The sequence below is a fragment of the Carcharodon carcharias genome, chromosome 20 (genome assembly GCF_017639515.1).
Source record: "Carcharodon carcharias isolate sCarCar2 chromosome 20, sCarCar2.pri, whole genome shotgun sequence".
Taxonomy (NCBI): Eukaryota; Metazoa; Chordata; class Chondrichthyes; order Lamniformes; family Lamnidae; genus Carcharodon; species Carcharodon carcharias.
This window is the reverse complement of record NC_054486.1, coordinates 14,588,030-14,610,369: the sequence shown is the minus strand read 5'-3', so window position 1 is coordinate 14,610,369 and position 22,340 is coordinate 14,588,030. Positions and strand designations below refer to the sequence as shown.

Genomic DNA, 22,340 nt, shown 5'->3' with positions numbered 1-22,340 from the left:
GACACAATTATAGTTTATGCGCCTCCTACAGCAGTTGTTTTCTTAGACAGAGAATGAATCAGGAAATTAGAGATGCAGATAACAAAGGTAATAATGTAATCATGGGGTACTTTAATTTTCACATACTTGGCATCTGTTTAGCATCTTTTAGGACCTCCAAGTGTCTCAAATCTCTACAGCCAATCAAGTGCTTTTAAAGTGTAGTCACTGTTGTAATGTAAGGAAATCCAACAGCCAATTAGTTCTTCCACAAACAGCAATGAAGCAATGGCCAGATTTTTTTTTTGGTGACAATGATTCCAGAATAAAATTTGGCCATAACTGCACCAAAAGAACATACTGTGCCTTTGTTTAACTTCTCACCCAAAAAGAATAATTTCTGACTGTGCAACATGCCTCCAAGTACTGCAGTGGAGTGTCAGCCTGAATTATGTCCTCGGGTCTCTGGCGCCCTGGAGCCTAGAAACTTGTGACCAAGGCAAGGCACTGAGCCATGACTAATACAGTAAGTTCTTTTACATTGCTTCCATATGAACTAAAAGCTGGGAAAATATATAATTACATCATAGAGCCTGGAGGTAAGGAGCATAGACCTGAAAGAATTTGGGAGGGAGCATAGGCATCAAGGAGTCCGATTTAAAAAAAAAACAAAAAGTGACAGCTCAAGAGATGATACTGATTGGTGAGTAGATTAAGTGTTTAATAAGTCTTTAATTTAGTTCTATTCTGTTTAGTTAGTCTAATAAATTTGAGGCATGGCAGGGCACCTCAGTCCTGTGGAATGCACATCCTTTTCCATGTGGAAACTCTAGGAAATTTCTCATATCTCAAACAATTAAGATGTGCAGCAAATGTCAGCTGGAGGATTTCAGAGATTAAGCAGCTTCACTATGGTGCATCCATGAGGCTGACATTAACGCGGATAGCACATTTTCTGGAGGTGGTCATGCCGCAGCTTAGGAGTGTGCAGGCAGGAAGGAAATGGGTAACCGCCAGTGAAGCAGAACCAGGCAGGTAGTACAGGAGTGCATCTTGATCTTCAACCAGTATTCAGTTTTGGTTCCTCTGGGGAATACAAATCCAAGGTACCATGGGTGGTTCAGATGTGTGGGCGGGGGGAGTGAGGAAGAAGGTCAGGAAACAATAGTACAAGGAGGTTCAATAGCTGGAGAACAGGCACATGTTTCTGCAGCCCCAGACATGACTTCAGGATGATTACTGCCTCCTGAGTGTCAGGATCATTGGGCAATAAGCGGCTGCCAAACATTCTGAGCAGAGAGGGTGAACAACCAGAGATCATGGTTTATATCAGTACCAATGGCATGAAAGAGGGAAGAGGTCCAGCAGGCAGATCTCAGGGACCTGAAAAAGAAATTAAAAAGTAGGACCCCAAAGGCTGTTATCTCCTGATTACTCCTGGTGTCAAATGCTACTGAAGAAATAAGAGGATAGTGTAGCTGGATGCGCATTGGGACCGGTTTAGGGGAGATGGAACCTGTACAACCCAAATGAAAGCACCTCGACAGGGCTGGGACTAATACCTTGGTTTTGTTGGGAGAGCTTAAATGAGCTTGGCATGGTGAACAGGGGATGAGGAGGTTGAAATTCAGAGGGAGAGAAGCAAAGCTGGAAATGGAAGACAGAAAATTAGTAAGCAAGTATGGAAGGTGGAAATAAAATGGACAGCAAAGGAGATGTTCAGTGGTTCACGGTGTATGCTTCAATGCACTTTGAATTATGACCATACTTCAATATATCAATAGCATAGCTATTACTGAAACAAAGCTTAAAGAAAGGGAGGAATGGTAGGGTTATCAGATGGTGTAGAGTGAGGGCTGATAAAGGAGGGGGAGAGGTCACAATATTGGTTAAGGAACAGTTACAACTCTGAAGAGGGATGATACGCTATAAGTGTCATCAAATGAAGCCATATGGATTAAACTGAGGAACAAAGAGGGGCAGTCACACTGCAGATGGCATACAATAGACCCCCAAATAGAGGCTAATAGAAGAGCAAACATGTAGGCAAACTGCTGCGAAATAAAAGGGCAGTAACAGTGGGGGATTTTAGGTACTTTAATATTAACTGGATAAATTCAATGTAAAAGGTATAGAGGGCGCAGAATTCTTATAAGGTATTCAGGAGAACTTTTTTAGCCAGTCCATAGCAAGCCCAACCAGAGAAGGGGCAGTTCTGAAACAAGTTTTAGGGAACTAATCTGGGCAGGCGAAGGGGTATCAGTGAAAGAGGATTTTGGAGGTAGTGATCATAATTCAGTTAGATTTAGAGTAGTTATAGAAAAGGATTAAAATAGACCCAGAATAAAAATTCTAACTGGCAAAAAGTTAATTTTACTTGGCTGAGATGTGATTTGGCAAATGAGGGATGGAAATAGTTGAAGGTAACCAGTGTCAAAGCAGTGGGAGGTGTTCAAGGAGGAACTAAAAAGGGTTTAGAACAAATCTGTTCCCACAAAGAAAAACGGAATGACTCCCAAACCTAGGTGCCCCCTCAATGTCAAAGAGAATATAAAGTATGAAAAGGCAAACAACAAGAAAGCTTCTGCCAGGTACCAGAAGTTCAATACTGCAAATAGAGGAGTATAGAAAGTAGAGGGGTAAAATGAAAAGGGAGATTAGGAAAGCAAGGAGGTGGAATGAAAAAATATTGCCCATTAAAATCGAAACACATTTTACAAATACATAAGGAGCAAAAGGGCCAATCGGAGACCAAAAAGTTAACTTGTATATGGAGGTAGAAGGCATGGACGTGGTTCTTAACAAACACTTTGGCCTGAATTTTCACTCCCAGGCTGGGAGTGCTGAGTAGGAACAATTCCTGGCTTCGCAAATTCAACCTGGGAGAAAGTGCCACGGGAGGTTAGATTTTTGGTCCATGGGCTGGGTGAAAATGGAAGTCTTGCTGGGCAACCCTGGCAACAATGCGGAGACTGCTAGGAGTGGAGGCGGGCTGGGTGGAAGGCCTGCCTTGGTGTATGGGCACTGTGTCAAAAGTTTTTTAAAAAACAATAAAATATAAAACAGTCCTCCAGCCTTCATCCATCAGCCCCCGCACACTCCCCAGCCATGCCAACTCATGCTCCCATACAATCTCCTAGGCCCTTACACCCTCCAAGCCAACCTACACCTCTATACTCAAACCCCATTGGCCTCTCATATCCTTCATGCCAACCTATGGCCCTCTACCCACCCCCACGGCCCTTTATAGCCCCTATGCCAACTAGTGCCAACCCACAAGCCCCCAAACACCACCCTTTGCTCTTACACCTAGCATGCCAACTCACCCAGTGTCCACCATGGGCAGACCTCAGGGACCATGCTGAGATTAGATAAAATAAAATTATTAAATGTCTATTGAAGAATTCACTATTTAAAGAAAAAACAATTATTGATAAAAACCCATTCATTACATTTAACTTCCCTTAATCCCTCATAAAAACAAGCATTGGGAATCATAGTCCCACTTCAAAGAGTCTATGCAACTTGGAGCTGTCAATCAAACTGTGAACCAAGAGGCACCCAACTGTGATAATGGAAGTTTGTGAAATCAGTCATGCAACGTTAATCCAATAATGATATCCCAGAGCCTTGTGCCAACAGGTGAGTGAAATAGCAAGCACTGATTTTTTAAAAAATGCTCCAGATAACTTTTTCCCACATTTTTAAAGGGCAGGAGTTTTAAATGTTTTGACAGTTTCTTTTGATAGTTCCAATGCGCTTCACAGTTCCAATGAGTTTATGCACTTTTTAGTGCACATTCATGCCTAATTTTAACAATCCCAAAGGGCACTTTACCTCTCCCAAAAGGCACCTGACCTCCCCGAAAGGAGTCCAGAATTCTATCCAAAAGGGTACCTTACCTCCAAAAGTGTACCTTACCTGTGCAAAGAAGACCAGCTGCTTTAGATCTTCTCCTACCAGGTCTAAGTGCACAAGTCATGTTTTGGACATCCCACCAGTGCAACTCATATCAGCCTGAGGCAGCTGCACTTTAACATATGCAGCTGCCTCAGCGAACCACAGATGTGCACATTAGGACCCGTCCCCATTCCCCCCCGACCTGCCCCATTCCCACCACCAGGTGCCGTGTTCAGAGCCAGGACTTCCAGATCCAGACCTCCATAGCCATTTTTGTAATGACACAAAGGCTCTCCATCCTTGTGAAAATTCAGGCCTTTGCACCTGTTTTCGCAAAAGAGAGGGATGAAACAGACATTGTAGTAGAGGAGGAGCGTGACATTTTGGATGAATAAACATGTTGATGATGTATGGATAATCACTAGATCTGGATGAAATGTAGCCCATGTTATTAAGGGAAGCAAAAGGAGAAATAAAGGAAATTCTGATCACCATTTTCCAATCCTGTCAGGAGTGGGACTAGAGGACTACTAACATTTTACAGTTGTTAAAAAGGAAGGAAGGGATAACCTGAGTAATTACAGGTCAGTCTGTTTTATTCTGCAGACGAGAAAAACATTGGAAAAATTTCTGACAGTATGAATCATCATTTAGAAGCAAGATTAATCAAGGACAGCCAACGTGGATTTTTAAGGGATGGTTGCGCCTGACTAACTTGATTACATTTTTTGAGGAAGTAACAAGGAGAGATGATGAGATAGCATGTTTTATGTAGTCTACCTGGATTTTGGCATGCCTTTTGACAAAGTCCCCACAAGGCAGATTGGCCAGAAAATTAAAAGTTCATGGAATCCAGGGGAAAGCGGCGAATTAGATCCAAAATTGATTGAGAAGCCCAAATCTGTCCTATTGGTAAAACTGAAAGATGATGGGAATGATATGAAAATGGAAAAAAAATGAAATCTAATTTAATGTGGTTGAGGCTAAGACTTTTTCAATCTTTGTCATCATTCACCTTTGCTGCTGTATATCTAATAAAGTATCGAATCTTTGTATATTAACAGTAAATGTGCCAAAAGCAAAATGTGAACATATCAGATCTTTGAAAAATCAAAAGCCTTGATCTTTTGAACGTTCAAATTGTTAAGGAATTGTTATATTGCTGGGAAAAGAGACATGTTGTTGAAGTTTTTTGACTTGCACTCATCGGGACAACAGCAAGAATGCCAGGGAGCATTAATTTGCATTGCATGAGAAAAAGGTGCTGATTGGTTGGCAAGTTGACACTGATTGGTCAAGGTGCTTCCATGGAGAATGCAGCAGTGTGCTGAGAATTACACTATAATCAATTTAAAATTTATCAGTTGGGCTCACAATGTGGCTCATTTATGCTTGCTAGACACTACATATATTCATACACAGGGTCCTGTCCTCTGCATGGAGTCAGAATATATCTAGCCTTTGTGCCTTTTTTGAATTAAACAAAAGCATGGGGAACAATAGTTCCTTGGGTGCATTCTTCATGGAAATGCAATGACCAATTATGGTTGACTTGTCAATCAATCAGCAACCTTTTCTCATGCAATATAATTGATGCTTCCTATGAAATTTGGCATTCTTGCGTCAGTCCTGTTGAGTGCAAGATGAAAAGCTTCGACAGCATGTCTCTTTTTTCAGCAATACTCAGGTTCTGCACTGCCAAGTGACAAATTGTTATATAAGTTTGAACAATTAAGACTTTGCTTGGAACACTTGCGTTATTCTGCAGATGAGTATTGAGCCAAATCCTGCAGGAAAAATAATGGCATGTTCACACTGCATGTCATTATTTCATGCACAAATCAGCCAACAAGTTCAGGGGATTAAGAAATGCAGTGAGTTGCGAATCTTCAGAATTTGCCCATTGATTTATGCTACTTCGTTGTTTGCCTTGCACAAACAGCATCTTGCCGAATGCCTCTCCAATACTTTTGGTGCCAACAAACGTCCTTCAAATTTCCTCTCAACTTGAACCATAGGCTGAGCTGTGGCTTGGTGAATTTGGGTGTTGCTGTGAGATGTCAATTGTCTTTCAAGTGAGCACTGCAGTTATTTGTGATTAGCATAAGTCTTGTATTTTACCACTACCTGTGTCAAATTTCTGGAACCACTCTGAACATTTCTATTGCCTTCAAATTTCTTATGTTGCTTCTGTAGTTGTATGTGTGCATCATGAAGTGATGGGATTGTGAGGGTTTGCTGCTGTACACTGGAGGCCCTTTCTCGATCCTGCTGTTGCCATATGCTTGAATCTAAGGTTCTGTTCTGCTGTTCATTCTCCACTTGGACAAGTGCAAACTTGGAAATTAAATTACTATTCTGGCCAGTGAACACTCAAAATTGCAGGGATAATTTCTGTAAAAGATTAAACCGGCTGGTGGCTTCTCTACAGGTGTTGCTTTTTCCATCAGCAAAATATTGCTGTTTGTTTTGTTTTTCTTTGGATAAGCTTTATCTTCCAGTTGTGAAAATTGATTTTTCGTTTGATTTGCTTGAGATTACTTGAGACTTTGGACCTGACTTAACAATGTCACAAAAGTTAGCATGCAGGCACAGCAAATAATTAAGAAGCCTTACGGAATGCTATCCTTTATTACGAAAGGGATTGAACATAAAAGTAAGGATGTTATGCTTCAGTTATACAGGGCATTGGTGAGACGGCACCTCGAATAATGTATGCAGTTTTGGCCTCCTTGTTTAAAGAACAATGTAAATGTACTGGAGGCAGTTCAAAGGAGGTTTACTATATTGATACCTGGAATGTGCGGGTTGTCTTATGAGGAAAGGTTGGACAGGCTGGGCTTGTTTCCACTGGAGTTTAGAAAAGTGAGGGGTAATTTGATTGAAGTATACAAGATCCTGAATGACCTTGACAAGGTGGACATCAAAGGATGTTTCCTCTTGTGGGTGAGTCTAGAACTAGGGGGCACTGTTTTAAAATGAGGGGTCGCTCTTTTAGGACAGAGAGGAGAATTTTTTTCTCTCAGAGGGTTGTGCGACTTTGGAACTCTCTGCCTGAGAAGGTGGTGGAGGCGGGGTCATTGAATATTTTTAGGCAGAGGTAGATAGGCTCTTGTTAGGCAAGGAATCAAAGGCTATCAGATTTAGATGGGAACGTGGAAATCGAAACACAAGATCAGCCATGATCTTATTGAATGGCAGAGCAGGCTCAAGGGTCGGAATGGTCTACTCCTGTCCCTATTTTTTATGTTCTTAATGTTGATGCTCCACTTCTAACCAGACTGTAATTGTGCATTACCATTTTCCTACATTTTCCATGTGATTTTGTTTTGCCACTTCTATCCTGCCTCTTGTGTTCACTGTGATATCACAAGTTTTAAGGTGATTGAGTATGACCTATTAGTTATCATCGACTTTGTTTACAATGGTACCAAGAAGAATAAAGGCAAACCACTGAATATGCCAACCAACACTATCAGGCTTAGCTTTACTGTAAGATGAAGAACAGCCAGTCAAATATGCTCAAATATTTCTTGGGTTGTTATCAGTTAAGAGAGAAAGAGGAGAAAGTGAAGTAAAGTCCAATGAAATCCTCCATTGAAAACCTGCTTAGTAAATTAATCATTGTATCAGTATTTTATAATTTAAGAATGATCTGATCTAAAGAACACATCTTCACAAAACAAAAACAAAAATACCTAGAAAAACTCAGCAGGTCTGAGTTTTTCCAGGTATTTTTGTTTTTGCTTTGGATTTCCAGCATCCGCAGTTTTTTGTTTTTATCTTTTTGCTTACATCTTCACAAATTTGATTGCTGATAGTTTCCTCAATGTTGAATGTAATGCTCTGCTAACTTAGCTATGTCTCAGGCTGTCTTCCTGCGGCAGTATGTTTGTTGCCTTCCATTCAGAGAGGAAGTTAAATGTTCCCTAAATGCTTTAATTGCAAAGGGAATCACCTCACTTTTTTTTGTTGACGTTGATCAGGTCACTGGAGATGAGAAATGGGATGAGTCAAGTACTCACGTGCAGACTGTGTGGTAAAATGATGCATGTTTGTTCAAACATGATGTTTGTTTCCTCTGCTAGTTCACAAGTCACTTTTGCAATGAGGATGGAATGCCACAATTGCAATTGCTAAATTAGCATTATGAATTGCCCAACTTTTGCCTCGAATCGACTGGTTTTGCTCCAAGTCCCAACGAACAACCAAAGAGCTTGTTGAAGGAGAATCTCATTCAGTAGTATCCTTCACTTGGCCGATGAAATGCCAGTCTGACACAGCAATTTTTATGGACCCAAACTTTTCATTGACACTTTCGTTCAAGATACGAATCAAAGGTCAAGTGTATGCAGAGCATTTAGTAGTCACAGACTTTGGTCAATGCTGGATTTAAGTGTGTTACTTAAAAAGCAAACTAGGGTGAAATTATTAACTTTAATTATGAGAGCAGAATAGCTGTGGTGATCTTTGCCCACTTCATATCTCATCTATATGGTGCAATTTAAGTTACTAAATGAAGCTATAAGTGATAAGTAATCCAAGCCCATTCGTTTGGCTCAGTGCACATGCCAACATGTATTTGTTACATTACTTATATCATGGGCAGGATGCCAGCAAAACCTGTAAGTCAGGGGTGGGGATTCCCCAGCCTGGGGGCTGGATCCGACCTGTTGCATTTTTTCATCAGGCCCGTGGTGTGATTTTTTAAAAAAGCACGTGCCTATGACACATGTCTCCACCATTTTAGGCCTTGCACTTCCCAGCCCATCTCGCGAGAGCGGTCAAAATCCGGCCCATCCACTTCGAACCTCGGAAACCACGGAGAACCAGAACGCCAAAGTCCAAATGGGCAGATGCTGCTTGAGCTTCAGCCTTTGAGGGAGTTGAAGGTAACACAGTGACAAGTCCCGCTTGGGTGAGGACTTTCACCATTCCACACGCGCCACCCGCGCCATTTTAGAAGCAGCTCCTGCTCACTGGACACAACAAAGCTCAGCCTTGTGGGGACTGAGTTCATTTTCTGGCCACGCTACGCTCGGACAGCAGAAGGGGGAACGTTAGGAGATATTGACCATGGATGGTTGATTTCTGGACAATTGTGGAAGGCAGGCAATTAGCTGTATTCCATCTTTCACGGAGAAAAAGTCGAGGTTAAAGCAAATCCCTCAGGGAGTCTGCCAGTCATATTGAGCAATCCTCATTACAGAAGGTAATTTTTAGGTGGAATTTCTTAAATGTCCCACTGCTTCCTTCCAACTATTTTGTCCTGACATTTTGTCCAGAATCCTCTGTTCCCACACAATACACGTGCTTGGGGTTTGTTGCACCTGCTGTTCTAACAGTTTTTAAAAAAATAAAATGTGGCTACCGCAAACAAAAGAAGAAAAGTGGACGAGGGGGTGTCGTGTTTTTAATGAAAAATGGACAAACGTTAATTTTTTTGTAGCAGCAAGAGACCAACCCCGGATGCCTGATTTGTGGAGACGCAATTTCTGCCTTGAAAAAAGTCAGTGTAGAAAGACACAAGAGCACGAAGCACATCAAATATGAAGAACTTCAAGAACATGTGTGAGTGGACAAAATTAAAGCACTTAAAAAGGATGTAAGCGCGCAGCAAGCAGTTTTCACAAGACCTAGAAAGGCAGTGGACAGTGTGATGAAGCCAGTTATGTGGTGAGTGAACTTATCCCGAAAAAAAGCTTTGGTCTCATTCAGAAGGAGAGTTTGTAGAGGAGTGCAACATCGTGACCGCAGTTTTACCGCGGAGAAAGTCAAATTATTTGAGAAGGTGAGCCTTATCTTGCCAGGACCGTGTCAAATTCAATTCATGATATGGCTCAAGACACTGAAAAGTCTCTGAAAGATTCTGCGGCTGATTTCCAGTTTTACTCTGGCTATTGATGAGACAGCAGACATAACAAATACATGCCATGTATTTTTCTGTCTGGAATCACGGCAGATTTTGAGATTCGAGAGGACTTGCTTGCTTTAGTCGCAATTCATGACACCGCCAAATGTTTGAGACGGTTACATCGGCAATACACGGGCTTCAGTTATCATTTGAAAAATTAATTGATCTTACTACTGATGGCACGACAGCTCTGGTTGGATCTCAAAAGGGATTAGTTGCTCTAATCAAGAAAGAAACAAATCTCAATCTTAATCCAAGTAAGTTGATTGTATGTCACTGCATCATCCATCAGGAGAATCTGTGTGCGTAGTACGTGCGACTGAACAACGTAATATCGACGGTAGTATCGAGTATTAACTCCATTAAAAGTAGAGGGTTAAACAGCTGCCAGTTTAAGGAGTTATTGAATCAAAGCACGGCGATTTAGTTTACTATTGTGAAACGTGATCACTCAGCTGGGGGAGAATGCTAATATGGTTTTATGAACCGAGGAACGAAGTGAAACTTTTAATGGCGACGAAGGGAAAACCTGTGGCCGAGCTGACTGACAAGTGGCTGTGTGACCTGGCTTTCATGGTCAAGATTATACAGTATCGCCTGAGCTCAATGTCAAAATGCAAGGGCCTAGCCAGCTTCTTACTTCCCTTCTTTCAAATCATCTGAAGCTAAATTAAAGCTGTGGCAAATGCAACTGGAAAAGGGCAACGCGGTGCATTTTCCTACCCTTCAGAAACAAAAACCTGCAACAACAGTGGAGTACCGCCAGGGAGTGTGCAAATTTACTACAGAAATGTTGTGAGCAATTTCAAGACCTAAAAGTGGAGGAACTGGAATTAAATTATTTTTGCCACACAGCTCAATATTAAAGCAGTCGATATACCTGAAGACCTTCAACGTGAAGTTATAGAACTACAAAGCAACATTGGACTTAAGGTTAAATACAATAACCTGCCCCAGCTGGAAGGCTACAGGCTCCGTGTAGGGGCCGATGAATTTCGAAACTTGAGACGTGAAAATTGCATCGCTGTTTGGAACTACATACTCAAAACTTTACCTCGCAAAAAACGGTCTGTGTGGCAGAGGTGAACTTGGAAAGCCAGTTGCGAGTAGCAGTGCCAGCAGACGCTCATTAAGGAAAAGCAAACTCAGCCATCGCATTAAGGCAGTGGGTGAGTTGAACATTTCTGTATTCTCTGTACCCAAAAAAAAATTAAGTTGGTTTTTGTGTGTGTGTGTGTGTGTGGGGCCCGCGATTGATTTTGCGTGAGTGGCCCTTGATAAGAAAAAGGCTCCTCACCCCCGCTGTAAGATTTCAGGGATACCTAGCCCTACATAAGAACCATGTCATCTTCATTTTGTGCATCACATAGGGCAGCACTACATTTATTTTAACCAAGGTGGAGACATTTATTATGCAAGCTAAGCTACCTAAGGGCCAGTTAGCTCAGATGGCTAGCATGTGGTTTAGAATAGCACCAATAATGCAGATTTAATTCCCACTCCAGCTGAGGTAGACTTAAGATCTGCCCATGCTTGATATGGAGTGGTGTTCCTCAAGCCAAATAACCAATAGTGTCTCTAATAGGGAGAGATGTCTACAGTCCTTAATGAACTACAGCTAAATTCCTGCCATAGATATCTTGTGTTGTTTGCTAAACATGAGGATACAATATGGATTTTTTTGTTGGTTTTGTATTGTTTCCTCCCCTTCTGCTTTTATCTTTCTCCTTCTGCATCTATCTCTGGTGTTGAGTAGCATTTCAGGGAAGGACACAGTGCAAGCTACATTTTCCAGTGGGAGGATGGTGTGGACCTCTTTCCCTATCTGCTCTCCCTGTCACTTTTGCTTTCCTCTATCTTTTTTTCCCCACAACTACCTCTTGCTCTTTGAAATACACACTGAACCTATGTATCCTCCCCTCCCATTTAACTGTCCATCCAGTTCACCACAACTCTTATGTGCACGTGATGAGAGGCTATAGGCTCGATCATCTTCTATAGCAGATCCCTATGCATTCTGTTCCTCTTCCCTCAGTGCACATCTGTCATGAAGCTAATAATGCATATATTTTGAAAAATATTTTCTTTTAAAATAGAGGTTTAGTCTGTGGGTGTGTCTAAATTGGATTAAAGCCAGCTAGTCTGGGTGCTTTGATATGTACCAGTTTTGATATATAAAGATAGCGTGCATTTGCATTTTTTTGACTTGAGCATTCAAGAAGTGGGGTGAAAACTGATGCCTTTCTAGCAGCTACCAAGCAATATGTTTATATTACTAATAAAATTGGTACAATGAAAGGGGTTTCATTGTTAAAAGGTGAAGTTCAAAGAGGCTGGTGAGACAATAAGAATTGGAATTCAATCAGTGGTGGTAGGTATAACTTCAGCAGTTTTCGGGTGTGCAGAGCAGAGGCAATGTGAGATCAAAAGGCAGCTGCAAGACTCCAACTGGCTCCACAGGAACCAAGAGAAAAGTGCCTCATTTTGAATTTGTAAGGTGAAAATACTTTGCCTGGTGTTGGGTTAAATCTATGGGTTGCTGTTGCCTTACTGGAGATTAGTTTGGGGATTTGCTAAAAGTTATGATAGTAGTAATTTGTAGTCGTGTGTATATATATTTTTAACCTGTGTAAATTAATAAAATGTTTCCTCTAGTTTAAAGTAAAACCTCGAGAACTGGTGTAAAAACAAAAATAGCTGGAAAAACTCTGCAGGTCTGACTGCATCTGCGGAGAGGAATACAGTTAATGTTTCAAGTCTGTATGGCTCTTCATCAGAATTAAGGAAAAATAGAGAACTGGTGGTCTGATTCCTGAATTTAGAGTCGCATCTCAAACATAATACTTAAAATTATATGTTATGACAGTTGTTTAAAAATTCTTTCTGGGAAACAGCATCAGTCATAACACATCCTATCTCAGTTCACTTCCTATCATCTAAAGTCCAATAACGTTTGGCTTCCCCCATGATATACTCTTCCCTCTTTATCATCCTTATGTGCTGGTGCCCTCATCCTGAGTTTATCCCCTCTCCTCTGAACCTTCATTTCTCTGGATGGTTTCCTGAACAAAGTTGGTAACTAAGCTGGGAAACTGACCATGGGAAAACACAGCAATGGTGGCAATGGCAGGAGAAGTGGCAAAAATGGACAGCAAAGGCTGGAACTGGGAGAGGAAAGGGCAGGGGAAGATACCTGAGCAAAGTTGGGAAGGATGGGCAACAATAGGTCTGAGTTGGCCAGGATGGCACAGAAGAACATCACAGTGCGGGGGAAAGAATAAAACCAACAGTTTTATTGACAATCATTTGTTGCATTAGAACAAGTCCTGGAAAAGAACAGATGTCAGGAATTCAAACTCTGTGGCAGATGGCATTCAGCAATTAGACCTGAGCAATGGACCTTTGTGACACAGCAGTCCCACCTCACATTGGGAAGCCTGAAAGGTCAGAAGTGATCAGTATATTACTGACACAAACCTTACCATTCCAGGTGTTAGCCTTAGCTGTAATACAGGAGGTAAAGAGTGACAAACTGGAGGAATGCACCAAATCAGTGCTTCCCAAACTATTTTCTAATGTGATTCTATTTTAACACCTGAAAATTAGCAAGGCGCCAGACACCAGCAATGAAACAGCATAGTAACATTCAGTATATAATTTTTAAAGTTTAGGTATTATAGATCAACATATAATGACACATCATATAAATATGAAAATCTATGTTTTAAAGCACTTTGTAAAAATGTTCCTTTTTTTAATGAACTCCTGTAGGTTTTAGCCAAGTTCTCCAAATTCCCTGTTGGCACAAGACTCAGTGAGGGCCCTCTCCCCGTCCCCTGCAGACAATTGTAATGAGCTCTGTCCCCCTATCACAAACACACACGTGCGCATGTGACCTCCTTCCCAACACCCCTCCCTCCACACACAAGCCTCTCTTCCCAACCTCTATCCCAACTATTCAGCAGCCCCTTTTCCCAAAAGCAGCCCCTCTTTCCAAATCCTCCCCACTCAACATGCTAACCAGCCCGTCTCCCTTTCCCCCCTTTTGGTTGAGTTGCTGTTCCCTGTGATGCAGGGTCGTTAGCCCAGGGCAAGGAGCATGTACAACAGGCAGTCATGAGCAGAAATGCAGTAAACTTTGAAGCTGCCACTCACCTTCCAGGCTTAAGCACAAGACCTCCCGGTTTTTCCCACTTTCAGGCAGTGCCTGAGTACACTTGGTGCCCTCTAGCTGCACCACGTCGGTGCACAAACATCCCAGTCCTCCCACCCCCTTCCCCCTGAGCTCACTGCTAGAAGTCTTTTCCAAAGTTAAAGCGCACTTTGGGTTCACCGTCCGTTCTATGCTGTTTTTGCAGGGTTGATCCATTGGATCCAGGGCTCTCCTGTCAGTCACCGGACTGGGTCTTCTCCTCTCTATATTCACCATTGCTGCTCGGAGGAGGGACTGCCTGCAACCTCAGCGGCCAGCAACCCACAGTTTGGGAGCCCCTGCACTAGATGCAAGAAAAAGTGCCGGAAATGCACAACAAATCAGTCAGCATTTGTAAAGACAAGAGGTAAAACTTTTGACGTTTCAGGGCTGTCCCCTTCAACAGAACCGAAACTGAAAGATGGGCAAGCATTTTTGTCTGGTTGAAAGGAATAGAAAAAAAAAGGGGAGAATTTTGATGTTCAGTCGAAGGGTTGCATGAGTTGGAAACTGCTTAGCAGAAAACTGCTGATATAAAAGATAATCTGTGAAGTGATGGAGGTAAAAGTGAGGTGGAGGTGAAGGTAAAAGTAATATAGTTGAGGTTTAGAAGTCAAAGGTGATCCACACAAACAAAAATGCACACAAATAGACAAAGAGGAAAAAAACGTGTTGCAAATGCCTAAGAAAATGCTGATGATACATCTGTTTCCTTGCTCCCTGGGCCAATCCAGATTGGAGCACACATCAACAAACACTCTGCTTTAAATAACACGATGGCCAGAAATTGATTCAAGGAGTGTTTTGTACATCCTACAAAATGACAGGCACAGGTCGGAAATATCCAGCATCCCATACCGATAGGTTTTTTTGAAGGAGGAGTGGATTTGAGAGTTCTTCCAGATTAGAACAAGTTCAACTAGGCAGAGGATGGAAGAAACAAAAGACTCCTGCACCCACACCCTCCAACATGGGGCCGGAGAGTCTGAGACATTTGAAACTCTACTTGTAGGAAAGGGCATCAAAGGAGACACATGTACAGGTGGGCAAAGGGAGAAAGGGTTAAGCCTAGGTACAAGAAATTTAGTCAGGAACAAGGTGAAACAATCAGTCCTGTTCCTGTACCTTGGACATGTAGGTCCAAGGCTGAGAAATCAGATTGGGTAATCAACCTGAAGCGTTAACTCTGTTTCTCTATCCATGGGTACTGTCAGACCTGCTGAGTATATCCAGCACCTTCTGTTCTTATTTGCCTTTCTTGCCTGCTCAGGTTGGAGCTGAAGCTGGGCCGAATAAGAGTACAGAAGACAATAAAATTACAGTTTATGGTTGTTTTCAACACTGGTACCAAAATAGCAGCTGAATGCATGCTGTTGTGTAGTTGCAACTGTTTTAAAAATCTCAGCATGACTGCCTAAATTAGATAAATTGTCATTATAAGCAAATAACTAAGGAGCAGATTGAGGCCATCCTTTTAGATTTTTGAGCACTACGAAGTATTTCAGTGCCATCACCATCAGCAGTTTGTTCGAACTGTCTGAATTCATTGCCTTTTGATAAAAAACCTAGTTTTGTTTCTAAGTTGCGGAGGATCAGAGAACGTGAATAGCGAGGATAGCAGCTTCTGGCATTTTCTCCTTGAACTTAAGAGTAGTTAATTTTTTTTTAAGAAAAGCTAATTTGTTTTGAACTTCATTTAAGTAGTGAGACAGGTAACTCCATTTTGGCCTTTGAAATCGGGTCACAAAAGCCCACTTTGTAAGTTATAAGAATGGTTCTATTTGTACATTAGATTCTTGATTGAAAATGTTTTGTTATTCATTGTGGTGCTCCCTCTGTGCCCTCCAATTTTCTAGATGCTTTGCGATATTAGAAGATTTACACACTTAATAGTGCTGCCAGCATTTGCCCTTTGGGCTTCATTGCTACTGGAGCTGAGAACTTGTTAATATATGGAGTTAGAATAACAGCTAGCTGAGGAAGCATATTTTTCAGTACAATGTGTGCAAAAACAGCATACAGTACATAGATGTTTTTCCCTACATGGACAACAGAATGTATTTTTTGTCTGGAGATTATCATTCTTTCAATGGACTGCAAAGATTATACTGTCAGCAGAGGTGTAATCTGAGTGATAATAATTGGGATTTACCTATTAGTTTTATAGCAAACTTGTCATAGCGGCTGCGTCCGCTACTAATGGATAATTCTGTGTTCTGTACACAGTTGCAGGTTCAGATCTGACATTTTATGCAGCATTCCTTATAAAAATGGACTGGGTTTGGTGGGGAAGGCGGGGGTGGCAGTGACACTGCCAATTTGGCAGTGGTGTTCAACTTTCACAGCAGGAGGCTTAGACACAAAATACCTCCATATAGCACTTCTGAACCATAAAATATGGAGCAATTGTGATGTATCAGAAAGTGCGGAGAGAAATAATTCTTATTTTCAGCAGAGGGGTCATATAATGTGTGATAACCCTGTTACAAGTTTCACTTAACAGAAGCCTTTAAAATTATGAAGTGGTTTGATAAGGTGGATGTAGCAAAGACTTTTCTACTTATGCAGTGATGAAAAACAAAGGGTCACAAATGTAAGATGACCGTCATCCTTTCATCTGCAAGGGGTGACGAGAATGCAGCCTCCAAATGTCAATGTCAGATGAGATGATGATTCTTTTGATGCCTGAACAGATTCTGGAAAGACAGTCTGCCACAGGTGTCACACATGAAGCTGCCCCTTGCCAGTGTGAGCTGATCTCTGCTGATGTCTTGTTTGCAGGGCTGGCTTCTGCTTTGGAGTCTCTGAAACCACGTCATCGGGGTGGCGAGTTCCTGCCCACAGTGGGCATCATCATTTGCATAGATTGTCAGCTGCAGATTTCCACTTGCCGTGATTAGTGTTCATGGCTTTCATGTCTCATTTGACCGTATCCTTGAATCAGAGCTTTGGGCACCCTGTCAAGCTCTTGGCATGGACTACCTCCCCACATAGCATATCCTCGGGGATACGGCCATCTTTCATTCCGTGCGCAAGCCTTCTTTGCTCGATTAGCACCAGCATGCTTGGTATGTTTGTCTTAGAAAGTACTACTGCATTGGTGACACTGTCTTTCCAGGTGATTCCGAGCTTACATCACAGACTGGAGATGGAAGTTGTTGAGCCTTTTTCCTTAGTAATTGGAAGTTGTACAGATTTCACTGCCATACAGCAATGTGCTGAGTATATAGGTCTGGTAGATAAATATCTTGGTCTTGTGGGTCAATTTGTTATTTTTCCATGCCGTTTTTGTTAACCGGCCAAAGCTGGTTGCGATAAATCCTTCTGGGAATTCAATAAACTTTATCCAAGGGGTAGTTGAGGTGAACAACAGATGTCTTTAAAGGGAAGACGGTGGCGCAGTAATAATATCACTGGACTAGTAATCCAGAGGCCCAGGCTAATGTTGTGGGGACACGGGTTCAAATCCCACCACAGAAATCTGCTATCCTTACCTGGTCTGGCCTGTGTGATTCCAGGCACACAGCAATATGGTTGGTTCTGAAATGGCCTAACCGGCCACTCAGTTGAAGGGGATTAGGAATGTGCAATAAATGATGCCTACATCCCACAAAAGAATAAAAAAATGCATGAAGGAGAAAGGAATAGAGCTGTTATACTGTTAATATTAGATAAAGATGGTAGGGTGCAGCATAAATTTCAGTATAGGCCAGTTGGGGCAAATAGCTTGTTTCTGTGCTTTGACATTATATAATTTGCAGTCTAATTATTGCCAAAAATCCAAGCTAAGTAAGCATACAATAGGCAGAACTCCATGACTGGGCAAGCCACATTAGCTTTTGCGAGTGTTGTGGGAACTAGAGTTTCCATTAGTGGAGAACTTTTTCAGTTCCAGCTTTCTACTTCCAGCAGCATGAGATTTAAAGTATGTGAGCTTTAGAATTCTGTTTGGTGCCAAAGCTCCCCTCTAAACAGTCTCATACTCTTCTCCCAGAAATTTTAGAAAGCTACCCATTTTTCTAGTTATAAACCAATTATCTAACCATCATACTTTACTCCCATTTCACTTACTGAAAAATTAACCGTTTATAAGGAAACCATTTATATGGCCTTGTGGTGTCCTCAGTTGTTGAAGCCACAAAATTTCTTGAGAATAGGGCTGATTATACAATTTTTTTTTTTGCTGTGAACATAGTTAAGGGTGTTGCAAACAAGCTTGATTGGTGCAAGCTCCATTCAATTTCCTACTGTTAGACCTTCCATTAACAGTCTACGAACTGTTAGATCCCCAGAAAAAACCACAAGCCATGCTACTGAGTAAACACACAATTTAAATATTCAGGTCAGGCACCTTTGCCAATTGCCTGTTACTTCAGAAATTCTTTGTTGGCTCTAAGTCACTGCTCTCTTGCACAGCTGAAATTTATATAGTTTAAGGCAGCAAAACTCTGAGGGTTGGCAGCTTTGCAACATCTCATCAGTACATCAAGTACAATGGGAAAAACGTAAAACTCCGACTATAAGCCAGCAATGTGCTTTTATACTCCTTCCTCTATGCGAGGAAACTTCACACCAGCCTAACAGCTCATCACGCAGATCCTCTTGTGTAAAACACAAACATGTTGGTAGATTTATCCTATTAAAACAAAGTTTTTTTTATTATTCAAACTAATTTTTTGTATGATTTGTGTAACCAATAGAGAACAGAGACTTCAACTGCATCAGTCTTAGCTATATTCATACAGAAATTAAATATAAACAGCTCTCAAACAAGTATGAAGTTAATTCCTCTATGAAGAACTTTCCTACTTAGTAGGTGGATTTTGGGTGTGAGGTCATCCTCTGCATTAGAATCTCCATTCCAAACAGATATCCTTAGTGTTGACTTGAGCTGCAATGGACTAAAGCCACAAGTAGAATTAGACATATTCTAAGCTATAGTTGTAAGGACCAAACAAAATTAAACTACAATAGCACCATACACAACTAATTCTGGGTGAAGTAATCCATCGGTCTTGACATATTTCCATCAAATGTGTTGCATTTATGTAATCCTTTTGTCACAGGTGCATATATTTTACAACTTTTCCAAAAACTAGTTATACTTAACCTTCAATTAGAAGTATTTTCTAAAGTTGCCAAGACATTTACAATCAGGAAATTCAAACAAAACTGCGGAGGCACCCTTCTGTGACATTGTTAGTAGGCAGGGAGACAGATTCCATTTCAAAAATACTTCATTGACTAGAGTACTTCAGGGTGTGCAGAGGAAGATATTGCAATAAATCAAATTCTTCTTTTTCAGAAATATAAAGCTACATTGTTCACCTTAAAGGCTGTGCTGTTGTTCTTGAAAAGGTGAGTGAAGCACTTTGTATTTTAATTTAGCATGACTTCCATATTTTGGGATTCTTTCTCCCCCTAGGTAACTAAAGAGCAAGATAAAATTTACTCAGGTGCAAGTAGATTGAATCAAGCTGCTAGTGCCAAAAGTAAAAACACACTGAAGACCATTAATAACCACAAATAACAAGGATAAAATAGTTTTTATTTATAGTCTCATAGTAAAGGTCAGCCTCAACTTGCAAGACAATTCTTGGCAGTATGTACAACATACCTGTATTTTCCATGGAATAGCATCAAATAACAACAAGAGACAAATCTACATAATGCTACAAGCTAGTTTAAGCTTAGACCAATAATTGAAAAGGCAGAGACAGACAAATGTACACACACCCCCGACACAGCCTGAACGGTGCTTGGCAGCCAGTTGATTGTTCAAACATCAATAATTAGCAGTAATGTAAATCAATTTAAATTTGTACATTGTATTATGCAGACTGAGGCTTAAATACAATTATTTTGGTTCCTGCTAAAACACAAACTTAATATACCCATTTTGGATGTATTGACAGTTGATATTTCAGTACCATTAAGCATAGCTTTAGGGCACTTAAGCTGTTCCATCATTTTGTAGGGTTACAAAAAAGCAATTCAAGGCACAGAATATTTGATTTTTTAAAACCTGTAAAACATTGAAGAAACATGAAAAATAAAACTTGTCTGAAGTGAATAGTTTTGAAGTCCATGACTTTTTAACATCAAATGACACTGAATTTCTGTTTCATAATTGAAAGAAAATAAGATCAAAAGGGTCTCAAAATAAGATTAAAGATTGGTTATATGTGACCAACTATTTATAATACGCATCCATACAGATTAATAGTGCATCAAATAACTTGTGCCTTGCTTCTTTATCTGTTTAATAACATACATTTTCAAATCCAGCCTTTCGACCCCCTCCCCCCAAAAAACTGGGTGCCACAGATAGCGAATAAGTCTTGAGAATTGCTGCAAAGTTCCTGTGCAGCAGGTGGAGTCCTTAATAGTTTGACAGCTGCCATTTTGTAAATTCACGAGGAAGAGCAGGGAGTCCTTCTACTGATGAAATGAGATGCTATCCTGCTAACAGCATCTATTGTTATAATCCTTAGAGCACAAAGGGGTCTGACAGAAGACAAACTGAAAAGTAAAGCTATACACAAGAATCCCTAGTAAAAGCCAGCCAGCTTATTGTCTGAAGGGGTTCAGCTTGCCTCCATTCGCAGTTTCTTTCTGGTCTGGGGTTCTTCAGTTTCTGACTCCGAAGTTGAGTCAGAACCTCCGTCAAAGGCAGAAACTGCACTGCCCTTGGGATTGGTATATAAGCTGCTGTCAGAGGATGAAAAGTTGGCCTGTAGCTGGGCGGCTGCCCGTGCCTTTTCCAGTGCACGTACTGTAAGAGAAGAGCAGTCCACTGATAAAAGCAAAGCAACAAACCCATTCACTATACACTGCCACAGTGAAATCCTTTGCTCCAGCTGACTTACATCTGCACTGATCTAAAACTCATTTCAGCTCATCATACTGATTTGCCCACTTTATAAACAAGTTAATTGTTGCCGGACACTGCATGAATGTTCTCTGTTCCGAGACAACAAACTTGCAATCTCTTTACTCATATAGTTTGAAGTGAACCATTAAGGGTGTTTAAAACCACCTCCCATTCTTCAAAATTTACATAACCTCAATCACTTGCATCTCAACCCCTCCCCACCACATTACATATTGTTCAGCTTGCAGCTACAGTTTTGTGTTAATCCACATCCATTCTCTTTGTGTTTTGTGTTCAGTATTAAACAGGAAATCCCAAGCTAAAAGCCAACTCAGGTTTTGCAAGCTGGATTCATGGGGGGGAAAAAAACAACCATGGACATGCCCAAATGGAGAAGTCTATCATCAAGCGATATCGACATTTGAGGAGAACAGCATCAAGTGACTACTGGACAAGCAAGTGTGGCGCAAACTCAGTGCCTCCACCCATCCTTCCAAAACTGACTTCATATGTAGTATTTGCAATTGGTTATGCAAATCAAGATTTGGCCTACCAACCTAAACTATAAAGTCTTTTTTACCTTCTTCTCTTGCTGAACATTCATCTGTCGACGGGACAATGCATCTGTCACTATCTATATTCAATATAAGCTCAGGATGACCACAAGTTTATGGGTGACATTGCTCCAGGTTTGACGATGCTTCAAGTAAATTGCTACAAGTTTTATTTCTGTATATTAAAACTGAATTAATTTAACTGCTTAACTGTGCATGAACCATCTCCACTGTACTATTGCTACCACCTTGTGGCAAAGCAGCTGTTGAGCAGTTAAGTTATGCAAGATCAGTCTATAAGGCAGTCGTGCCTCCTATAGAAGGGAAACTTAAATGGAAGCTGAACCCAAAGACTGGAAAAGAATCAATCTTTTCCTACGCCAATAAGAACAGGAGCATTCAGGAAGAGTCAGCATGGTTTGTGAAAGGAAAATCATGTTTAACCAATTTATTGGAGTTTTTTTTTGAAGGAGTAACATGCGTAGTGGGTAAAGCGGAGACTGTATTTAGAGTTCCAGAAGGCATTTGATAAGATGCCACATCAAAAGTTACGGAAAATAAAAGCACATGTTGTAGGGGGTAACATATTAGCATGGATAAAAGATTGGCTTGCTGGCAGAAAGCAGAGTATGCATGGGTCTTTTTCGGATTGGCAGGATGTGATGAGTGGAATCCCACAGGGGTCTGTGCTGGGGCCTCAACTTTTTACGATTTACATCAATGACTTAAATTTGTAGACGACACAAAGATAGGTAGGAAAGTATGTTATGAAGAGGAAATGAGAAGGTTGTAGATGGATATAGATAGGTTGAGTGAATGGGCAAAGATCTGGCAAATGGACTTTAAATTGGGAAAATGTGATATTGTTCACTTTGGCAGGAAAAACAAAAAAGCAGAGTATTACTTAAATGGAGAACAGCTGCATAA

General features: G+C 41.0%; 1 protein-coding gene and 1 long non-coding RNA gene across 5 annotated transcripts in view; one reads left to right on the top strand and one right to left on the bottom strand.

The window, feature by feature from the left end:
* The first annotated feature begins 599 nt into the window (after positions 1 to 599).
* On the top strand, positions 600 to 21,568 carry LOC121292487. Its single transcript, XR_005946280.1, has 3 exons — positions 600 to 682; positions 19,291 to 19,343; positions 21,158 to 21,568. It is a non-coding gene; the product is annotated as an uncharacterized LOC121292487 (long non-coding RNA).
* Positions 19,513 to 22,340, bottom strand: part of max (myc associated factor X) — a 23,317-nt gene continuing 20,489 nt past the window's right edge. For all 4 annotated transcript variants that reach the window (XM_041214486.1, XM_041214489.1, XM_041214487.1 and 1 more), the window contains one exon: positions 19,513 to 20,760. In XM_041214486.1, coding sequence (XP_041070420.1) covers positions 20,573 to 20,760 — 188 coding nt within the window. In that variant the 3' untranslated portion in view covers positions 19,513 to 20,572. The remainder of the gene's footprint in view (positions 20,761 to 22,340) is intronic.